General features: G+C 39.2%; 1 protein-coding gene across 2 annotated transcripts in view; it reads right to left on the bottom strand.

The window, feature by feature from the left end:
• Positions 1–9,722: 9,722 nt before the first annotated feature.
• Zbed8 (zinc finger BED-type containing 8) overlaps positions 9,723–16,922 on the bottom strand; it is a 7,505-nt gene continuing 305 nt past the window's right edge. Inside the window, exons 1-3 of one of the 2 annotated variants that reach the window (XM_015492655.2) lie at positions 16,777–16,922; positions 15,864–15,941; positions 9,723–13,775 (exon numbers count right to left, since the gene is read on the bottom strand). The exon at positions 16,777–16,922 is cut by the window's right edge and continues 304 nt beyond it. In XM_015492655.2, the coding sequence (XP_015348141.1) occupies positions 11,942–13,726 (1,785 nt within the window). In that variant the 5' untranslated portion in view covers positions 13,727–13,775; positions 15,864–15,941; positions 16,777–16,922 and the 3' untranslated portion in view covers positions 9,723–11,941. The remainder of the gene's footprint in view (positions 13,776–15,863; positions 15,942–16,776) is intronic. The other variant, XM_048816088.1, reaches the window with a different exon arrangement.

The raw sequence follows: 16,922 nt of genomic DNA, 5'->3' as shown, positions 1-16,922 counted from the left end.
TTAAAGTTGTCCACGTTGACCTCAAGCTTCAGAGTCTTCTGTCTCAGGCTGCCAACAGAAATATAACTCGGGACAAGAGGATCATAAGTTTGAGGATAGCCTCAGAACCTTAACTAGATCCTGTCTCAAAATAAAAAATAAAAAGGGCTGGGATGTATCTCAGTGGTAGAGCATGCCTGAATTTAATCCCCAGTATCAGGAAGAAAAATAAAATAGAAGTCTCATCTTTCAACCTTAGGATGAATATGTACAACTGAGGAAGGACACTAGGTGCAGTGGTGGGCCATCTTCCCAAGGTCATCCATGAGTGGGGCACCTCATCACCAGATCCCTCTACTAGACCACGTCTGGCCAGACAGAGGTCTTCAACAAGCAGAGAGTTTTCATGGGAAGGAAAAGAAGTACCAGTGTTCTGGAAGCTTTTCTGGCCTAAGGTTTCAGGGCAGTGGAAACCCTGAGACAGCTAGAGGCCCAGCACAAATGCAATTAAACCAAAATAGGCGCCACTTCCACTCAGTGGAAAGTGACCCAGAAAAGCTCCAACTGGTTTCCAGATGTGACTTGAAGGGTCTGGGCTGAAAAGATTTCATTTTGGAATTTGATGCAGAAAGCTTGCAAGGTTTCTCAACTCAATGTGTGAATCTGAAATAAACAGACATATTACGTGAGGAGATGCCATACTGAGAGGGTCTTGAGAATGAAACACTGAGAAAGCAGCCTGTGAACGGGCCTAGAAACAGACTTTGCCATGTCTGGCCAGCATAATTTTAGGAGAGAGTATGAGAAATAAAATGATCCATCCTTTTTGGTGGGAAGAAAACTAGAAATTTTGAATCTAAGAAATGAGGCATGATTCAACTGCATAAACGAAGTCAGCTAGTGGATGGAAAGAGACTTTTTGTCTGAATCTTTTGTGAAGTAGATTTGCCTAAATCTTGTATTTCAAAAGACTTCTACAAAAGTTGGACATGGTGGCACACACTTGTAATCCCAGATACTTGGGAGGCTGAGACAGGAGACTCCTGAATTTAAGGCTATCCTTGGTCACTTAGTGAGACCCATCTCAAAATAAAAACATCAGAAGGGATAGGGGCATAGCTCAATGGTTGAGAACTTGCCTTGCATGCCAGAGCCCTGGGTTCAATCCTCAGTACCACAGGAAAAAAAAAAAAAAGAGAGACTTCTACAGAATTCTCTTGAATAACCCTCAGAAGACACCTAGTTCTATACGTCTTCTCCACTTAATTTATACCCAGAAAACTTATTTTATCCACAGTAAATTACACATTTTGCATCACAATCTCTTTAAAGATACATAACCTGGTAACTATGGCAGCCTCTGGGAAGAATCATGCAGGTGGAAGATGGGATCTCAGAGTCACAGCTTTCACTGTACTGTTGCAATGTGCCACATGCACATATCACACCTTGAAATCAAAACACACTCTAAAAAAAGCTCAAAGGGAAAGACATACCTTCACAATGGAGAGATCTGGCAACTACTCTACCAACCATGTAAGCAAATTTAGCATCAGTAAGATGTAACAACCTGGTACCTAACTCCTAATATGACACTACCCCGAATCCAATCAAGTCTTTAGACACACCCTCTGATTAGAAGAAGACAGAAAGAGGAACTAGTTAAATGGTGTATGAGAATATCAACTCAAGAGAGTGGGATTATTTTTCAAAATGTTAATGTCATGAAAAAAATTGAAAGGTGGTTTAAAAAATCAAGGATAAAAGATATTTTGGGGGCAGCTGGAGGAATTTTTGAATATTAGTTAATATTAAGGAATTTTTCATTTTCTTAGGTATAAACAATGGTTTGTAGTTTATAAAATAATTTTCTTATTTTGAGGATATGTGTGCTGAAGTATATCGGGGTGGGTGAAGAGACATGATGTTGGGAACTCAGTTTAAAGTACCTCAGAAGCTGAGTGAGGTACTGCAGGCCTATAATCCCAGTGACTCTGGAGGCCAAGGCAGGAGGACTGCAAGTTCAAGAACAGCCTCAACAACTTAATGAGATCCTATCTCAAAAAAAAAAGAAAGGACTGAGTATTTAACTCAGTGGTAAAGTACTCCTGGGATCAGTTTCCAGTAACAAAAAATAAAAAATTAAAATAAAGTAGCTCAGAAAACACACAGGAACCCATGTGTGCACACATGCATTCACACTGTTTTTATTTTTAAATATTTTTTTTAGTTGTAGATGGACACAATATCTTTATTTGTGTTTAAATTATTTTTATGTGGTGCTGAGGGTTGAACCCAGGGCCTCATGTGTGCGAGGCAAGCTCTACCACTGAGCTACAACCTCAGCCCCCACACTGTTGGTTTTTAAGCTATAAATCCTCAGTTTTAATCTCGACTTTGTGAGGCCAGGGCTGGGACTTTGCAAATCCCATTTCTCCTTTGCCAGTTGGCCTCTGTTAGTCTGTAAATGGGAAGCACTAGAAGGAGACTGGAAGTCTAGAGGAGTGGCAAGGAACTTGGTCCTTTCTGTTTTGCTCCTGTTACTGTTGGGGTCACCAAGCAACAGTTCCTCACCCTGGTAATGACAGAATTATTTCCCTCAGGAGCAGCTGGTTCAAGTTTACATTTTTTCCCCCTACAATCCCAGAACCAACCTCATTAGGCTTTTCAGGCAACCAACATCAGCAGGCAGATGCTCTCTGTGTCCCCGCTCCCTGGGGCCTTCATCCAAATGTCTACATCTTAATAATCTCAAATGATTTTCCATATTCTCTCAGATGTAGGGATGGCAGCTGCTTTGTGCATTTTCTGTAAAATTCCATTTGCCCTTGCAGTTCTCCAATACCTGGTTAGCACTTCTTTTTATCAAATTCTTCTGTGAAAGGAACTAGTGTAGTTTGTCTCCTGAGTGAACCTCTAACTGAACCCAGGAAACAGACCCTCAAAGATGAAAGTTTTGAGGTGTTTGGGTTTTAGACTTGACTGCAATATTGAGTCCCTTGACAGAGAAACAGGATGCTGATAATCTATTGCATTTGCAAATTATCAACTGAAATTATTGTGATAAAGAACCCCCAAAGCAGGTGCCTTGGGGACTCAAGTGGCTGTAGGGAATAAGAAGGATTTAAGGACCGTGAGGTGTGATACCTGCTCCTGAGTGCACTGGAGTCGAGTGTTTCTAGAAAATGTTACACAAAGCTCTTTAGAATCCCAGTTCAAGTCCTGGTGACAGAACTAGAGATCGTCTCAAATCCCTTGCTGAAATTCACACACAAATGTTCATTGTGAAGGTTGCAGATTTAAATGTAAGCTGAAATTGAAGCCTACATCTCTCCTGATGAGGTGAGGTTTGGGAAGGACTCCCCAGACTTGGCAAGAGGACATCTGTACAGACTTGGATGAAGCTGGCAATCTTAGCTCCTGAGTCGCAGTCTTCTTGCCTTCTTTCCCAACTGAGACTGTCCTTCCTTTGGTTGCATACCCAGTAGTGACTGCACCTGAGGGAGGTGCCTTTTCAAATAGCTGTCTGTACTCTTCAGGGCTTGCCCCAATGACTCCTTGTTGCTATTACACCTGTAGCTTGGGTGAGGCAGATTCAGCATATTCCAAGGCAATAAGTACAAAGTCTGATTCTGAAGGCGAGATTTTATAATCTAAGAGAACTTCAAGGTTTTTTCTCATGGGTAACCTGGTGAATATATATTAGAGTGAGATTCTAAGAGCATTAGCTCTAAGAAGGCCAAATATAACAGGCCACATTTACTGACATGAGCATACTTGTTAGGGATTCTAAATTTATTGTGCACCTTGTATAAAGAATTTACTTACCTAGCTGACAGAAACATAGACTAAATAGTGAACTACATATAAGGAGTTTGAGACCCCCGAACTTCCTTGCACAATGTAGTGAAAGAAATCCAAATATTTGAGAGTCCTGGTGATTAGGCACATACCTTCCCCTGTAGACCAATATGCAATAACCACAGAAGCAGTTTGTTTCACCTGGTAGAGCCAAAAGACTCCTGTCACAGACTGGCCTTAAGGCTCCAACAGCTCTCTCTCTTCCTAATATAGTCTTCATCACCCTGTCATCTCACAAAATGTCATATGGTCCAGTCCACTCATGACATTTGCAGGTTGGATCTGACATGAAGGTTGGAGCATGAAGTATTCTAGATTTGTCTTAGTAAATTTCATGTGTAAGAGGGTGGGACATAAACACCACAAAAATTCGGTAATTTACAACCTTGGTGAAGTTTCTTATGTACCAATAGCCTGCAGCACATTGCAATATCCCCTTCAAGGTGAAAGGCAAGCTGCTATTCCTTGCATTGTCAACCACTATTAACAGGCAATGTTTCATAGTCCTTTTTCTCTTTTGGAGTGATGTTTCATTGACCCATTTACCAAGTAACCTATAGACTGCCAGTCTTAAGCAGAGATCAGAGCCCAAAAGGCTCTGAGTGAGTCCAGCCTATGGTGTTAGCTATTCTGCCACCCGGGGTTTAAGACCCAGCAGACCCAACTACACTTGAATGGAATTCTGTATGGAGCCTTTTACCAAAGCCAATAGAGGAACTGAAGCATAGACCTCTAGGGTTTGGGAGGAAATCCATGACCTCTTCTCTAAGTAACAACTAATCTTCTCTTGAGAAATAGCTCCTCGTTTGCTACAAGTCCTGTTAACAGTCAACCTGGGTCTGAGTGCTATTTGATCCAATAAGCCATAGGACTATGCACAGCAGCAATACCTCAGCAAGTGGAAAAGATAAAAGAGACAGGGATTAGGCAGATTTGGAAGGCACAGCAAGATGCCTGATTAGGTAGCTTGACTCCTTTGACACCTCCTCCTGCTATAAGGCTCCCACCCCCTGCTCCCTAATCCATAACTTTGGCTGCAGGGGGGTAGGTAGTTTCTTATGACCAGCTGACCAGGAAGAAGAAATTTAGACCTGGTTTACAGTTTATTCTGATCAATATGATAGTACTAGCTAGTTGCTGCAAAAACTGATGCAATATTACAACTCTAGTTGGATATGTCACTGAAGAATTCTAATGAAGGGAAATGTTCTTAGGGAGAATTCTGAGTGGTACATTTGGTTGTCTACTCCATCTGATCTGAGCAATATCCAGAAGTACAGATCTAAACTGCAGTAGCCAAGGGCAATTACTAATAGTTTATCCAATGATCAGGGACTTGGAAGGAACAGATTTAGAAGTCAAGTGACAAGAAGGTCTGGAAAAGAAGTAAGTAAATGAATCTTTCAGAATAAACAGAAAGTTAAAGATGATTGTGCTCCAGGTAAGTGCTCACCAAAGCACTGTGTGGCCATGAGAGTGCATTTTGCAGACATACAACTACAGGGAATGTATTAACCATGGGCCCAGCTGCTATACTTGGAAATTCATCACTGCCTCTCTGACACATGCTTCCCAGGGCTACTCCCAGAAAATACTGAGCATGGCAGGAATACTAAGGTATGCCTATTCCTGGCATATATCGGCCTCCTGTGACAGCTGAGGATTTGTGGACTTCCTGATGGTGACACTGAGCCTAAGCTAACTCAGAGAGCCATCCACTGTGGAGGGGGCTTTCAGTAACCAGGACAAAATGAGGCACTTGGTGGATATCAGTTAGCCTCTTTCCCTGGCTATTCTAATGACCAAGCAGTGGGCCCATGTACAAGGGTGGCCAGGTTGGCAAACAGAGACTTACACATCAGCTTCTTCTCACCATGACTGATATGGGCAGCTGGTGGCAGGTTGATTACACTGACATTTTCTACCAAGAAGGGGCAACTAGTTACTCTCACTGGAAAATATATACATTGTGGATTTGGCTTTGCCTTTGATACTTCTGTGAGCCTCATTAACTATTATGAGTATCCTGTACCACATTGCTTCTTATCCAAATTAGCAAAGGAAGGTGTATTAGTCTGGCTGCCATAACAAAATGCCTTAGACCAAGTGGCACAATTTATTCCTTAGAGTTTGGAGAATGGAAAGTCTAAGATCAAGGTACTGGGCAAGATAGATTTCATTCTAAGGCTTTTCTCTTGGCTTGTAGGTGGCTCTCATATCACCATCTTGGTCAAACCTCTTTGTGTATGTACTGAGCATGGCAGGGCAAACTATCCAGGGAATCTTCTTATAAGGACATTAATCCCATTGGACCAAAGTCCCACCCTATGACCTCATGTAACTGTAACCCTAATTACCTCCCAAAGGTGCCATCTCCAAATACTATCACATTGGTTGGGGGTTAGAATTTCAACATATGAATCTGGGGTGGGGGACACAAATATTCATTCCATATGTTTGTGGCACTACATTGATTTCTATAAATATTTATTGGTTTTGTCATATACTTTATTACCCAGAAACAGCTGGGCCACAAGAATGGTGAAATGATCTACTTAAGACTCAGCTACTTTGCAACTGAGAGAAAATAATCTAAATGATGACATTCTATCTTACAGGATACAGCATGTGCTTTGAATTGGTAAGCGACAAATATGGATCCATTCCCAGCCCAAGGCCAGAAGGTCCAGGGACCCAGGGGTGAAAGTGGGAGTGGCTTATCTTACCACAGCATCTAGTAACTGTAACAGAATCTTTGCTTCTCATTGCTATAGCTGTAAGTGCTGCTTCCCAAGGGAGGAATGCTTTCATCAGGAGAATTCAGCGTTTCTACTGAATTTGGAAACTTGTGACTGCCACTGATCATGTTGGGCTTGTTTATGAACCTGAAATTGGCCTGAGCTGTTTGTACAGCATGAACTCCTGGTGAAAGCATACTATGTCCTGATTAATCATCTTGCTTTGCAGTCGTGTGTATGAGGGGTTCAAGGTGGTTAGTACCAATTTGTCAACATTATTTATTGTAATAGTCAGATGGAATAGTCATACCTGGAGATCTTTACCTATTCGTTTTCTCTCCTCCAAGAATCCCCAAAACTTGGTTGTTGGGGCTGGTTATGTGGCAAGAATATGCCTATGTGAGCAGCAAAGTATAAAAAATACCAGCTGAGATTCTATTTGGGGCTTCTTGGTTCTGAGGTATTCCTGATCCAAGACAGAATGTCCCTATGGACCTGTTTTAGTTTCCTATTGCTGTGGTTAACATTTTACCACAAAATTAGTAGCTTAGAACAACATATATTTATTATCTTATAATTCTGATGTCAAAAGTCCAAAACCAGTCTTATGGGCTGAAGTCAACGTGTCTGCAGGGCTGGCTGCTCTAGAAGTTCATGTGAATGTCTGTGCTCTTGCCTTTTTCAATGTCTGGAGGCGGCCTATGTGCCTTGGCTTGAGCCCTTTCTTCCAAGCTCATATCCAGTAGAATGGCACCTCTAAATCTCTGACTCCCTGGCCTTGACACTCACTCCCAGCTCTTGGGATGTTGGCTGTGTTCCTGACTTCCTGTCTCTGTGACAACTTGGTATCCACTATTTGCCTTCCCAGTTCTCTATTCTGATTTTTTTTTTCCAGATTTTGTTTAAAAAATAGTATGGCTTATTTGCTGACTGGGCTCTATTTGATACATAGTTCCTATAGTAGATAGTGGTGGTATATGTTAACAATTTTTTCCCCCAGTACTGGGGATTGAAGCCAGGGGTACTTTACCACTGAGTTACTACCCCAGCCCTTTCATTTTTGGTTTTGAGACAGGGTCTTACTAAGTTGTCCAAGCTGGACTTGAATTTGCATTATTCCTGCTTTGGCTTCCCAAGTAGTGGGGATTATAAGTGTGTACCACTGTGCTAAGCAAAATATTGACAATTTTTGAATCTAGAAAATAGGCATGAGTGTTCATTGTATTACTTTCCCAACTTTTTGGTATATTTAAATCGTTAATAATAAAACCCTGGAGGTAAAGTTTTGAAAATCTACATAGGGCTTTTGTTAGGAGGAAATGATAAATGAAAATGTGATTGCTCCATAAGTCAACTTGATGCCACTTCTAAAAACCTTTCAATATCCCAAACTACCCACCCCCACCTGCAAAAATATGCCTAGTTTTCTGTTTGAATACAGGAAAAGTTATTTGGGCTGATGTCAGTGCCACAAAAATTCCAAAATATGACCTTTGTGGGAAAAAAAAAAAAGAAAGATACTATAGGGAAAAACCTATGTAACTATTCATCTTATAGAGAAGAACATGGAGGCCCAGAACTGGCAAGTATTGTCCAAAATCATGTAATAAAATTAATTGAGTCTAAACTTTCCCATTACTCATTCATAAAAACATTGGAAACCAAGTACATGAGGCAGATCTCCTGCTGTATATAATAGGAAGCAAACAGGCTCAAGCAAAAAATGGAATTTGTTACCTCTTTTAACTGAAAAACAGGAAAAAAAGTATGTCTGTATTTAGTACTTGGAGCAATGGCACGAAGAAACTTTTTCCTCTTTTCTGTTGGCTCCATTTGGTAGCCTCTCTGTATGCTGTAGCAAAATTGACCACTGGAAGATCCAGGCACCTCCTGGTAAGTTAGCATATGTAGCATCTTCCCCATTAACTTCAGCAAAAGTATTAGAGCTGACTTGAGTCAAGATGGGGCCATATGGACTGACAATGGGGGAAGCTAGTTCTTTAGAAAAAGTAGGGTGCTATTACTAAAAGAAGCCAGTGAAAGAATAAACAAACATTGAACAGGTCAAAATGAGATGATCAGCAGCTAGACTTCTCAATTCCTACAGGCTGAGAACTAGGGCTTTTTTAGATGCCAAGTGAGCAAGCCAGGACTTAAATTCATTTATGAATTAAGAAAGATTTGTGGAAAATTTGTAAAACAGAAGGAAAATAACCTTAGGTCTCTCTTTATTTTCAGAAGATAAAGTACAAAGTACAATGTATTAAATAGTAGTTTTATACTGCCCTTTTAATTAAGCTGGACTTTGAAAACCTAAAATTGGACTTTTAGGTTTTCAAACAGAAAAACTAGGCATATTTTTGCAGGTGGGGGTGGGTGGTATTAAGGTTTGGAATATTGGGAGGTTTTTGGAAGTGGCGTCAAGTTGACTTATGGAGCAATCACAATTTCGTTTATCATTTCCTTCTAACAAAAGCCCTCTCTAGATTTCCAAATCCTGCAGATATTAAAGCCAAGTTTACAATATTTAATATAACTCAGTGCTAAAAAGACTCTATACTATAAACAGAGCCTACATTTAAATTAAAATATAATTCAAGTACCATAAAGTTTATGCTTTAAAAGCATATGTCTATTTGGTTTTGATTCCCAATGGATTATGTCTGAAATGCTGACCCACTCACCCACATTAAGCAGATTTTAGTGGCTTAAAAAAGCAGCCAAAATGTCGAAAATCCACATTCACACCAGTTTTAAGAGAAAAGCCATTTATATCTCCTTTTTTTTTTTTTTCCACTGCATTTCCCAGTGATTTCTTACAGTCTGGAGCTTCCTGGTTCTACCAGAGTTCTGTCTTCTAATTCCAAGCCAGCAGAGGCTCAGGTTGGACACTTTTAATTTGAGTCACTAATATCTCCTCTAGAGATGTTTAAAATCAGAATTTTGGCAAAATCTGTTATGAAGGTAAGTCGGCTTTCAACCAAACCTGCAGGGAGAGTGACATCTGCTGGTCATAAAGATTGCATCTCTATTCTATCAGAACTCCCTTTTGAAAATTATCCATAACTTTAATTACACAATAAAAACAAGTAAACCCAGGCCTCTTCCTTGGAAACAAATAAATGATCATATATGACTTATATGTGCCAATATATGCTTTAATCTAAGTTTCTTCTTCATTTTAGCCAACATCGTCTCTTTCATTTGGTCAGGGGAAAATAAACTGTTAAAAGAATTTGAAAATGACCTAAAAGCCCCTTTAAAACCGTTTCCTTAAAACTTCCCTTTGGGTTTTTGTTTTGGAGCAACAATAACTTAATTAATCTGAGAGAGAGTCTAGTAGACTTGATGGAAGATGGCTGCCAAAGGCCGTGTTACCCGGATCCCGCTACTGAACTATGAAGTTGCAGGCTTTGCACAGTCTTTTTTCCATACCCCCCACCTGTCTTCAGAATCACATACAAATTAAACTCTATTTATTTATTTGCATCTAGATTATTCCTATATTAGCTCTGGAAATTTTTCTCATTGCTTTTGATGTTAGACTATAATAGGAAAAAGACAGACCTATATTTTATATTTATGTTTTTAAATGAAGGCCTGCTAATTAATATACTGATAAAAGAATTTTTATACATGATGATAACACTGAGTTTTGTGTAGAAAATATAAACTTTTTAATTTGCAGTATTCAAGTGGCATCTAAATTTGGTAGTCAAAGTCCACTCCCCTTTAGTGTTCCTTTTTTTTTTTCCCCCCTTCAATTACAAAAAAGTTGGGACTAGCTATCTTATAAATAAAACTTTTTGGACATCTCTGATTCTTTCCATGCAATAAAATTCTAGAGGGAAAAATTTGTAATCAAATTGCCGTACACAACTATTAAAGGAACTAAAAGTAGTACAATAATAAAAAAATTGGGATGAATAGCCAGAGGGAGATGGATGTTTTACAAATTCAACCCTTACCTGTTATCTCAAGTCAATATATAACTTCTAAAGCTGATAAATAAAAACTTCCATATGTGCTTAGTATAAACATATTAGAGATAAGTGGAACCAAAGAAGTTAAAGCAGAAAAAAATAAGGTAATTGGCAGGAAGGGACTGTGGCTTTTCATAGAGTGCTCTCTACTATTAGTTTTCCGCTGGTCTTTGACACGTAGTGCTTTTATAGTTTTAGAATGAAAATGTAAATGTTTAAATTTAAAATTATATATTTTGCCAAATCGTTGTTCAGAAAAATTATACTAACTTATATTCCCATGGGGAAATTTTTTGATGTGACCCTGAATTATGTTAGTGATTTTATGTCAATTTATTTATAATCCATACTTTGGCCTATTCAAAAATTTTAAGCAATCTTAGAAAAAAATATATAGGTTAAAGATGTAATGTAACTGAGGAATTAGGGGAAAGGAAAAATAGATCTAGGGAAATAAGCTGCAGTCAGATGACCAAAAATCCATGGGAACCATCTGGAGAACCAGTGAAGAATGAGGATCCTCAGCTGGGTGTGGTGGTGCACGCCTGTGACCCCAGGTATTCTGGAGGCTGAGGTAGGAGTATCACAAGTTCAAGGCCAGCCTGGGCAACTCAATGAGATCCTGTCTCAGAAATAATAAGGATGATGCAGGGCTGAGAGTATAGCTCTACAGTAGAGCACTGGCCCTGCATCTGATCTTCAATACTGCAAAAAACAAACCAACCAAACAAACAAACAAAAAAGAGGAATGTGGCTCCTTGATCTTATGCAGGACTAATAAAAGATAATCTCTAGGGTAAGGCTCAGGAATTTCCTTTTCAGCAGTTTTGATGACCTGGAATGCTGCAGTAATTTAAAAGATGAAGTGAGTAATATGTTATGGTATTTATTAATATCCTGGTAATGAGAGCATTGGAGCTGGGGGAATGGGCATTGAGACTAGCTCCAAAGAGTGCATTTAAAAGGGCAGGAGTTAGCTGTCACTGCGTTGTCAATTTCTAGGAGATCTTCTCTTTCCTCATGGCTCAATTCCTAGCCCATCAGTTAGCTGGATTTTCTAGAGCTTGGGTCCTTTTTATGTATTGTATCAACAGGTTACATAGATACTCAGTATTGGAAAAATCCTTACGTATCAACCAGGTACTGGTAATCTTTTCTGCTGTTTGTGTTCCTCTCAAAACACACTTATATACACACAGAAACAAAAAACCAAAAACCACAACATATTTTCACATGCCTTATTGAAAGCTGAAGTAGCTAATTTTTAAAGCACAGAATTCAGTGTACCATAAATATAAAAGGAAGGAAAACAATTACAGCTTAATTTTACAATAGTTATTAAGAATATATTAAAAATTACACGTTAAAAAAGTGTTAAGCTTACAGTGCCTTTTGCTGCAACTGCAGCTTTTGTTCGATGATGTCTGAGAAACGAGGAACTTTTTTTGAAATAGCCACACGGATGTCATCACTCACACTAAAGCCACTTCTAGACTTTGTTTTGAAATGTAAAAGTGATGAAAAGCCCATCTCACAAAGGTATGTAGTTGCAAATGGCATGAGGATTTCTAGAGCTGCCTTTGCCAGGTTTGGAAACACCGTGAATTGAGCACACCAGAAATCCTCAAGCTTCATCGTCTCAAATTCCATGAGGATTTGGCCACTAGCTCGTAGTTCGGCAAGATCATTTTTCATTAAATAACCATCATCGACAAAATCAAGATTAAAAAGAAATGGATCCAGTATCCATTTACTTGCCTCATCAAGAGCTCCAACAGAAAAATATCCATGGAAGAAGCTGCTCAGCTCCTGGAGATGCCACGAGACGTCCGGGGCAATGCATACTCCTTCATTATCTGAAACAGTGATTTCTTCAAGGAAAGGAAAGTTTGTAAAGTTTCTTTTCTCAATTCTTTTTTGCCAAAATGGAAACTTTCTAACCAAAGCAGATAACTTTTCTCTAGCTGATACTGTGTTCATCCCAGTCCTTTGCAGAGAGGCACTAAGTTCATTTAGGTGTTTGAATAAGTCTGCAAGGTATGCCAGGTGAACTTTAAACTCTTTATCTTCAAACCCATCAATTAAATTACTGCTTTGGTAGTGAAGAAACTGATTTATTTCTTCATACATTTCAAAGATATGAGTAAGCATTTGGCCTCGGGAAAGCCACCTCATTTCAGTATGGAAAAGGAGGACGCTATATTCTATGCCAATTTCTTCAAAGAAAGCTTGAAACAGGCGATGGTTTGGAGCCCGACCTTTGATGAAATTTACTACCCTCACCACAGTAAACAGGGCATCCCTCAGTTTTGTAGGCAACGTCTTTGTGACAAGTGCATGAGGGTTTAACAGACAGTGTGTGACCACAATATGAGGTACCTCTTTTTTCACATAGGCAACAAATTCTGAACCTTCTCCTAGCACAGAGGAGGCACCATCAGTACAAACAGAGCCACATACATCAAGTGCTATTTTGTGCTTCAGAAAGAAGCCCCTGAAGAGGCGGAACACATCTTTTCCTTTCATGGTTAACTGCAGTGGTTCACAGAACAGGAATTCTTCTATGATCTCTTTTTCTTTTATATATCGTACAAATGCCATTAGCTGACTGCAGTCACCCATGTCAGTTGTCTCAGCAAGCTGAATACCCACCTTAAGAGGACTGGCTTTGATATCTTCTAGAACTTGCTGTAAGATATCCTGGCTCATTTCATCAATTCTAGAATGGATCACATCATCTGATAAAGGTACTTGCTGAAGCTTCTTTTGTGCATCTGGTCCCAAAACTATTTGGGCTATTTCCAGTGCACAAGGTTTGACCAATTTTTCAGCTATTGTATGAGGATTCTTCTCTTTGGCACATAAATATGCAAACTGATACGATGCTTGTAATAAAGCATCCTCATGAGATGCAACTCCGAGTGCCTTCAAGGTTTCTCTCTTATCAGATGGTGTTGGCACAGGCTTCAGGGCACTGAGATCATGTCCAGCTATACCACCATGCTGTCTGTTAAAATGGTCTGACAGTTTTGATGGCCTAAGGTCAGTATTTGAAAACACTGAGTTACACAACACACACTGTGGGCGTTGAGTTCCATCAGCCTCTGTTGCACAGGTGAACCAGTAACGGACATAGTCATCATCCCACTTGCGTTTCTTTGACATGGTACACAAGAATTCTCAGGTAGTATTCCAGAGATGCCACAGAAAATTGCTTTAGGAGTAAAATATAACCCATACATTAAAAAACATCAGTGGTTAACTGAAAACAAAGCTGCATCACATGCTATCCTGTACGTGTCAAGAAATATCCTATAATGTGTCAGCTGAAGGAAAGCCCTGAAAACAGGACAATCCACTTAAGGCAGCAACTCAGAGTTAACTGCCCTGGAATAAATGACCTGACAGCAAGTCTCAAGGGAGATCTGGGCTTAGGCAAGTTATGAGGAATTCTTTACTGACAAATTGTGGTTATGGCTTAATTTGTTTTCAGTGAGGTTTATGACAAAAAGGTGGGGTTAATTTTTTATCACCTAGAAAAGGCACCTCATGAGGATGCTTGCTCCTTCTATCCTGACCCAAAGATGTTTGCACACCTTCAGTTAAGAACCACTGAACAGAGAAAAGGAGTAATTCACCAAGTGTTCAAAGCAAGGGCAGATTTTGACATGGTGGCTAATGTTTCTTAATAGTTACAGATTAAACAAGTTTGTAAAACTATTTGATCCTTGGGCAGCTTTGACATCAACTTAAGCAGGAATTTCAAATAGGTTTTTAAGCCTGATGAAGTCTACCTCGACACAAAGGTGGGCTACGAAGATAGGCTTCCCTGATGTTAAGTGAAGTGTAACAAAATATTCATCGTTGATTCATATTATCCATATATAAAAGCAAAGAAACATGCTCAGGAGAAACACAACTATTCTAGTTAATGAGACTTTAGGAAAATCCCTCTCATGTGAGGACACTTTTAACTGCAAGGAATTTCATGGTGCTTTTCCATATAGCTACCCCTTCAGTAGAAGCAGTCAAAATAACAGGGTGTAAATAAGCAGCATTCCTAAGATTTGTCTTAAACCAAAGACAGGGTGTAGAAGGCCAGTGGTTCTCTATTGTAGTAAATGGAGAAATCATCTGGTTCATGGCTAAAATGAATATTCCTAGACCCTAACCCTAGAGATACTGATTCTCTAGCTCTAGATTAGGGGTCTAGAATTTATATTCTAAATAAGCACTGCAGATAACAAAGAACAGTGATTGTAATGAGAGCCACCCATCAATCACAGGGAATCCTTCTGAAAGTATACATGTCCCTAATTATTATTAGAATAATAACTGATCCCCTGCACAAGAAGAACAAAAGAAAATTAAATAAAGTTGTCTGGGTGATCCTGATGCACACTGGAGCAAGTACGCAGGTTTAGAAGGAAGAAAACATTTCCTTCAAGACAATCCCTGGCTCACATATATTCTAGGTTGCCAAGTGAATAGTCTAACTGCTTTAATAGGCATTTAAGTTGTCTGAGTTGAGAACCACCACCTATGAAAGTAGAGAAACCTAAAAAAGGAAGTCATGCCTTTTTCCATTTCCTACTCTTTAGCAAATGAACAAAGGTCTCTGTAGGTAGGCTCCAAAAGACCTTGGAAAACAATTCTATCTCCACAATAAATAAATGATCCCTGAAGTTTTCAAAGTTCTATGTCCCAGAATGTGGCTGAAATAACTTAATGGGGACACATTTAATAGAAATGCTCACTGTGGCCACAGAAAACATCACAATAAGAACAACTACTTAAAATAGTAGCTCTCTAGTGGATATGCCACGATTAATTGGCTGTAAAATGTACTTCTGTTACTAATAGGTTGACCTGTTATATGGTTGTTATGAATTGGGGGAAATCTACTGACCCTGAACTTCAAAAAACTTTTGAAGTTCATAAGGCCTTATTTTATCAAGTAATGATATATATGACCACTTGTGTTTAGAAATACTTGCAAGTAATGATGATATCAGCATGAAAATGCCCAAGTTCCTGTATATCTGTAATGTATATTTACTATGTATATTTGGAGAGGTGGAGGGAATAAGGAAAAAGTTTTATTTTAGTCTTAGAAATCATTCCTGAACCTGTTAAGAGTCCATCTTATCTACCCTGACCATGCTACTCAAGCACATTTTGATTTAAGATATACCTGTTTTGAACAAAAGAGTTTTTAGAAAAATTCACTTAGTCTTTTCTGTTCTCCTCAAATGGGAAAATAGGTAGCAAGAATTTTTAAGATCCTCAAAGATGAACTTACCGCCCAAGTGGCTTTCTTGCCTTTTAGAACCTCCCAATTTTCACTTGCTCCTTTGTGGTATTTAGGAATAACAATACCCTAAAAAATGTAAACATTAAGAAAACCATCATCATGAGGAATTATTAATTTAAACAGATGTGATGTTACTGTGGTTGTGTTAAAAATTCTTTCATTTGTTAGAGATACAGAATTATTAACAAGTGAAATGATATGTGGGATTGCCTCTGAAATACTGTGCTTGAGCACATAAATATAGACATAAAGGGGGTGGAGATAAAAAGAAGTAAGACTGGCCTTGAGCAGATGATGTGTACACATCATACCACTCCCACTCCCACTTTTATGTACGTTGGAAGTTTTCTGTAATAAAAAGTAACAAAAAAATTTTTAAAAAAGTAAAATAGATAAAAAAGAAAAACCCACATTATTTTAAGGAAGATATCATTTTCAAAATAGGTCTGAAAATCTTTTGGGCGCTATCTTAAGATGCTGAATGAATCTGATATAACAAAGTAAAATTTTTTTTTGCAAATTTAGGCACCATAAAAGTACCATACTTAACACAAAAAATAATCGGCTAAAAGGGAACATTCATGTAACAGAACTATTTAGGAAATGCTAAGATGTTATATATATATATAAGTATTGCAGGCGTGAAAACCTTGAAGTAGAGTTGTAAGCCTGAACCACACACAATTCAGCTGGTATCCAGCCACTGCCTGTGCAAGTCCATGGTAGGAGCAGAGTTGGGGAGGCAGAGGGTGTAACCATATTTTACAGTTAAAAGCAACAGCCACAGCAGGGGCAGGATGTGGTGATTGCGCAGTTTCCAGAGGCAGACGCCTGGGATCTTGGCTTTGTCACTTACAGGCTTGGACCTTTCCACTCCTCAAGTGGGTTGAACAGTACCTACCTTATAGGGCTGTTGGGAGGTTTAATTATGAGAATGCATGCAAAGAACACGCTGCTCCTAACTGACAGGGCCTGATGGTGTTATTAGGAGCGGAGTTTGGCGCAGGACGAGGGCTACGGTCGCCAGCGAGGAAGGCGGGCTCGGCT

The sequence above is a fragment of the Marmota marmota genome, unplaced genomic scaffold (assembly GCF_001458135.2).
Source record: "Marmota marmota marmota unplaced genomic scaffold, marMar, whole genome shotgun sequence".
In the NCBI taxonomy this organism is placed as follows: Eukaryota; Metazoa; Chordata; class Mammalia; order Rodentia; family Sciuridae; genus Marmota; species Marmota marmota.
This window is presented reverse-complemented; position numbering and strand designations above follow the sequence as displayed.